General features: G+C 50.1%; 1 protein-coding gene across 1 annotated transcript in view; it reads right to left on the bottom strand.

The window, feature by feature from the left end:
• Window positions 1–2,046: 2,046 nt before the first annotated feature.
• The window catches only part of cd82b (CD82 molecule b), a 21,095-nt gene continuing 16,460 nt past the window's right edge, over window positions 2,047–6,681 (bottom strand). The window contains exons 6-9 of the mRNA XM_084452870.1: window positions 6,493–6,591; window positions 5,724–5,897; window positions 4,991–5,074; window positions 2,047–3,919 (exon numbers count right to left, since the gene is read on the bottom strand). Of these exons, the coding sequence (XP_084308996.1) occupies window positions 3,842–3,919; window positions 4,991–5,074; window positions 5,724–5,897; window positions 6,493–6,591 (435 nt within the window). The 3' untranslated portion in view covers window positions 2,047–3,841. The remainder of the gene's footprint in view (window positions 3,920–4,990; window positions 5,075–5,723; window positions 5,898–6,492; window positions 6,592–6,681) is intronic.

The raw sequence follows: 6,681 nt of genomic DNA, 5'->3' as shown, positions 1-6,681 counted from the left end.
TGAACACTGCTTCTTCGTGTTTTGTTTTAACTCTGGGGACAGAAAGCAGGCCTGTGCCAGACGACTTGAGAGGTCTGCATGGTTCATAACGTAGCAGAGCCACCAAAGCTCGTGTCCCCCTCTAACATCCACCCAAACCCCCCCCCCCCCAAACGACGTGCACATGGCTGCTGATTGTACTGTACACTGCACTGTCCCATCTTGTCCCTGCACCCTGTCCAGTGTTGTATGTGTGTGTGTGTGTGTGTTTGTGAGAGTGTATACTGACATCATCATGTTGGGGTGTGTGTGTGTGTCTGTGGGCGAGTGCTCAACATATAAAAACAGGATGCCCAGTGAGGGTGCATGCAGGGCCATATGTTGAGGGGGTCAGCAGGTGGAGGTGGTGGTGTGTGTGTGTGTGTGGGGGGGGGGTCCTGCCAGAGGAAGCCGCTACACAGTGAGAACAGGATGCCAGCGTGTGAGGGGGAAGGGGGACGCCCCAGAGAGCCATGAGAACGCCGCCCGCCCCCTGACTGGATTAGCACCAGTGGACCGGAAAGCTCACTGGGAAAAACACACACTGATCCATAGCCAAGCAGTTCTGTGTGACCACATCCTCAAAAACAAACACCACACGCACGCACACTTGCTCTGTTACATCTCCCATCTACCCTGTTGAAGACACCGTGTGCTGAAGAGAGAGAAGTTTTCACGTTGGGTCATTTCAGAAAGCATGGCCAGCTGAGCTTCCTCAGGGGGTTGTAGAGTCCTGGCCTTCGCTCTTTGCCTTTGCCCTCTGATAGCCGGCTGGGGGGGGGGGGTGACAGTGGTGTGGAAACACAGGACACCGTCCTTCCTTCCTACTGTAGCTCTCTCAGGCTCTGTGTGTGTGTACGTGTGCGTACATGTGTGTGTGTGCGTGTGATTGTTCTGAAGAGAGTCTGGATGGATCCAACAGCGCTCTGGCTTGGCCATGAGCCCACTCACTCTCTCCACACACACACACACACACATGCACGCACACACACACGCACGCACACACTTCCTCCCAGTGGATCAATTATGCTAGCGGACCAGAGAGCGTACTGAACCCGAGGTCCACTCCTCCACAGAGAGGTGCAGAGAACAAAGCAGGAAACCAACTGTGAAAAGGGACATCCCCTCCCCCCCAATCCTGTCCTGTCCCCTCGCGGCTCTTGTTCTCTGGCTCCACAGGGGATGCTATCAGCGATGATATGCAGATTAACGCTGGGGACGTTCAGCTCATCTGCCCAGCAGGTAGGCCGGCTCCATGCTGGGAAGTGTCCCATTTGAGATACTCAAACCCGTCCCTTGGGACCGCACTGAGCAGCCCTCATTACAACCGCGTGTTAAGTTGAAGTGTCACAAACAACAACAGATAACGGATCACAGGAAAAGGCGGTTATGGTTGGAGGCACACTGCTTTTAAACCTGTTTTCATATTTGCCTTGGCAGAATGAACCAGATGATATAAATAGCACTGGAATTGATGTTTTCCTTCATGGGTGAACACACATTCATTCAGGGTGACTTAAGCCTGGTTTACTTCATGAGAAGCTCATGTCTCTGGGATGCCTGGGCATTGTCTTTAGCTTGGTTTCCATGGCAGCCTCGTTGTTTTTCCAACGGCAGCCTCGTTTTGTGAGGTCTAACCTATACTAGGCTTAGTAGGTTTCATGTAGTCAATAGATGTTTTCCCTGGCAAATGTGAAGGTAGTGAAAACATCTTACTAGTGTATAGAGAACGTCTTTACAGCCGTTTTTATTAGTGAACATAATGCTATACATCAACCTGCAGTCTAGTCATTGAAGATAATTGATTGAACATACAAACCGAGATCCCCATTCTCATCTCTCCTGCTCGCCTCCTCTTACTGCGAGCCGTGGAGGGACAATCGACTTCAAATGCATATACTGCCATCTTTAGGCGGTCTGCAGTATTACAGCTGTCAATCGCCCAGGTGGGAATAATTTGGCACACGCATACAGTATCTGGTGGTGGCGACCATCCCGATGAACAGAATGCACACGAGTTGTGGTGAGTTCAGTTTATTAACAATTCTTGATACTGAAATATTTTATAACACTTTTTTTTTTTTTTTTTTTTAAACCAAGGACAGCATTCACTGCATAACAAAAATAGTTTTTTGTAATTTGAAACAAAAACCGGAATAAACACAATAAAAGCCTTAATCTATATTTAAATTAACTTAAATCATCAATTTGCCAGATCTTAAAAGATTGCCTTGATTATTCAACTCTATGGAATATTCAACTCATATGGCCTTGAAATAGTGCTCTCACTAAAGTAACTTTGTTTGACATGACCATCTTCGCTAAATCAAAACATAAATTCATATTAGAAAAATCTGTCTTCCAAAGTCACAGAGCAATGAACAGACACAAAGGGACACAGTACAACTTTAACTTAACGTCCTTGAAATCCAGCCATCATGTTTGTATGGCCAGGCCCTCAGGGTGGCTAGCGTGTGTTTGGGCCTGTCAGCCTGGCGCTGCTGTGTGGTGGGACCAGAGAACTGAGGGAACCAAACACGCATACTGTTGTTCCTCTCAGGACCAAATACACGTACTGGTGTTCCCCTCAGGACCAAACACACATACTCTCCCAACTGTTCAAAGTTGAAGAGTCCGGGCTCCGGTTTCTCCGACTCTGCCCAGAGCAGTGCTGACATGGCGCTGCGCAGGCCAGGGCCCGACATCGGAACAACAGAGTAGAAACAATGGCACCTCAAAACAAGAGCGTACAGTGCGACCACTTTCCCATGACGTATAAAACGCTGACCAAGCCCACTCTCTTATTCATCCCTTACTTAAGTCATATTTACAATTGTAAAACAAAACAACAAGAGACAGCAGAAAATAATAAAGATGGATAAAATATTTTTTTTAAAACACACAAAAAACACGCACATGACACACTATACACACATACGTATACTTCATGCAGAACTACTAATTTTGGTATCTACTGGTTTAGAGAGACCAGTCAGACCCACCCTTGAGAGGGAGAGAGCGAGGGGGGGGTAGAGGAAGGTTATTATTATGGCTACAGCACTGATCAGACAACCAGAAGAGCCCTGCCCTGGGTTTGAGGAGGCCTCTCCACCTCCCCCTGCAACACCCCAAAATACCAGCTGTGGGCCCAGCGGGCGGCCCTGATCCAGGCGAGAGATCCACGGCCTCCGCCCTCACACCCACACCCCGCCTCCGCAGGGCCCCAGGGCCAGGTCTCCGTCGTACTGATCAACAGCTCACAAAACGCCGCTAAAGTGATCTCACCAAGTCGGTGTGGACTACCGGTGCCACCGCCATGAGCACCTCAGAGAGAATACCCCAAAAAACAAACGTACAAGATTCAATGATGTGTTCACGTTTAAAAATAAAGACTATGGCTGGACTTAATCCAGGCTTAATTCACTACCTAAATGTAAATAAATGTCATTTTTGTACAAAACAAATAAAAAAAATAAAAAAGTTTTGTTTGTTAAGAATAGGACAGCACCAAATTCCCCCGTGGAAAATGTGGGCAAACTGTATGTCCAAAAGTGACTGGTCCATTTGTTCAGCTTGATTGACGTGTGTGTGTGTGTGTGTGTGTGTGCGTGTGTGTGTGTGCGTGTGTGTGTAGGGACTTATATTGTATTATATAAGAGGAGACAGAGTTCAAGACCTGCACAGCTGTCTGGACAGAGGAGGGTGAATTGCTTGAGACAGCTGTATGTGTGTGTGTGTACTGTGTGTGTGTGTGTGTGTGTGTGTGTGTGTTTGTGTGGCTCCAGGCGTGCGTTGCGGGGCATGGCTCCTGTGGCCCTCTGTCTCAGTACTTGGGTACTTTGGTGTAGTCCTCCTGGACGACACTCTTGCACAGGCACATAGACAGGATCATGCCCAGGAGCTGGAGGAGACAGGCACAGGGTTAGACCACACACACACACACACACACACACACACACACGCACTCACACACACACACACACACACACACACACACACACACACACACACACACATACACACACACACTCACACACACACACACACACACACACACAGCCAAGCACACCTACACACAATGTGTCACTGGTGCACGTCTGAGCACGCCCACACTTATGAGGCATTCCATTTGAATCGGAAATGTCACCTGAACTTTACTAAACTTTAACTGAACTTTAACTGAACTTTAACTGAACTTTTGCATTTTATTTAGGATAAAAAATCTACCCCGACTCATCAATGTCAGCTGCTGACTTGATGGCTACACTGCACATCAACAATAAGTGAAAGCTAATAAGAGTTATTATTAGCGCTTCTGTCTTATTTGTCTCATTAAATCAGTCTTACACAAAGTCTGCCTATTGTCTAACGTCTATCAGTGGACAACGTCACTACGAAGCTTGTCTGCGCAAAATAGCACAGTTCGCTATTGTTAACAATGCTAACAATGGCTAACAATAGCTAACTTGGCTAGAGCTACAAAGACGGGGAGAAAGTGGGGTGTTCGCGTTTTGTTTCTGGAATGCATTCGACTGGGATGTGACGTCGTCCCGGGCGGGAATCCCGACGTTTCTGATACAAATGGAACGCAGCGTTACACAGAGCAGGGTAAAGGGTAACTCCTTTAATTAGACTGGGGGGGGGGGCAAGGAGGCACCCAACCGCTTCAGCCCTCCTATAAAATTAGGGAGCATAACCGAGGCTTAAGTGGTTGGATGCCTCCTTGCCCCCGACGCGCGTGTGGACAGCTGTGGACTCCGCGGACGGTTCTGTTCGTACTTCTTCTGTAGTCCGCTTGGAGGACACGGCAGTTGGTGCTCTCATAGCGTAGAGGGGGGGGGGGGGGGTCACAAAAAAATGCGAGGTACGCGGACATCCCTTGCGCACTCACAAAGTATAACCAGGGCTTCACTGCACACATTCTATTACGTGTGTGTGTGTGTGTGTGTGTGTGTGTGTGTGAGAGAGATACCTCCACAACAGCCACTCCGACACAGATTCCCAGAATAACTCCACAGTTCTCCAGGAGCCAGTCCTCTACGCTAGATATACAAGCCTAGAAGAGGAGAGAGGGAGAGAGAGAGAGGGAGAGAGAGAGAGAGAGAGAGAGAGAGAGAGAGGACGGGAGAGGGAGAGAAAGATAGAGAGGGGGGGGGGGAGAGAGATAGAGAGAGAAAGGCAGAGAGAGAGAGATGGAGGGTGAGAAAGATACAGTATGGAGATATGGAGGGAAAGAGCGAGGAAGAGAGAGAGAGACAAGGATGTGGAGAGAAAGAGAGAGAGAGAAACAGTAGAGACAGAGAGAGAGAGAGAGAGGGAGGGAAAGAAAGACAAATGAGGGATGGTGGCAGCCGAACAGAGTGGTGCTTCTCCAAACACAACTGTTGTCTTTGGACAGCGCCGCTGGGAGGAAGCACAACAGAGCTGGGCTGTGGAGGATTCTGGGACAGACCCCTCTGGAAACTGCCAAACAGGAAGACAAAGGAACCTCGGAATAGAGGACTTTACTCAACACAAACAAGAGATCTCCGCTGGGAGACAGCGGCTGTCTGCAAATGGCGGGAGGGGGCGGGGTCTTATCTCTGAAGTAAGGCGAAACTAGACTAAGGCCTTTTCAGGTCTCCATGTGGCCTAAGAAACGAGTGTATTCAGATCACAGTGCTGCAGGGGTATTAGGCATTAAGGGGTCTGGGGCGTTGCGGTACCGTGTCGTAGATGGGCAGGTTGTGGTTCAGGTGCTCACAAAGGCCCGACTCCTTGATGTCGGTGCCGGGCATGCTGGAGTTCCGGCAGGAACAGGGGTACAGGATCTGAGAGCTGTTCTTGTTCCACACGTTCTCCGACCAGTTACCAGGCTGAGTCCAGCCACAGCACTGCCTCTGGGGAGGGAGAGAGAGGGAGGGAGAGAGAGACAGGGACAGAGAGAAGGAGAGACAGAGAGAGAGAGAGGGAGAGAGAGACAGGGACAGAGAGAAGGAGAGACAGAGAGAGAGAGAGAGAGAGAGGGAGAGAGAGGGAGGGAGAGAGAGATAAGAGAGAGAGAGGGAGGGTGAGAGAGAGAAAGAGGGAGGGAGAGAGAGGGAGAGAGAAAGGGAGGGAGAGAGAGAGGGAGGGAGAGAGAAAGAGGGAGGGAGAGAGAGAGAGGGAGGAAGAGCGAAAGAGGGAGGGAGAGAGAGAGATGGAGATAGAGGAAGAGAGAATAATGAGAAAGACGAGTTAATATTCCACATTCCCGTAAGATGAGGTCCTTGGTTGGGCGCTGTTCACCCAGCGACAGCGCTGCCAGCCAATGAAACCGAGCACGGGCTCTGCTTAGCACCACCGAGTGAGAGGCTTGGCAGGGGTGCGCGCGCGTGTGTGCGTGCGTGTGTGCGTGTGTGTGAGCAGCGGGAGACAGGAAGGAAAACCAAACGGATCAGGTGATGTACTGTAGCCCTGTGGTGCGTACGGCGCCGGACCGGTCCGTCCACTCACCGTCCTCTGGACGTAGTCCCAGGTGAGCTCGGTGGTCTTGTTCTGGCCCGTGTAGTTGGCCAGCATCCCCTTCATGATGTTGGACATCTCGTGCTTCAGCTGTGGGACAACAGGGAGTGTGGGCGTGACTCGCCAGCTGCATGTGACACCGCCGTAGGCCGTGGAGTGCCGGGCCAACGTGGCGTCAAG

This window comes from Borostomias antarcticus (genome assembly GCF_949987555.1).
Source record: "Borostomias antarcticus genome assembly, chromosome: 18".
Taxonomy (NCBI): domain Eukaryota; kingdom Metazoa; phylum Chordata; class Actinopteri; order Stomiiformes; family Stomiidae; genus Borostomias; species Borostomias antarcticus.
This window is presented reverse-complemented; position numbering and strand designations above follow the sequence as displayed.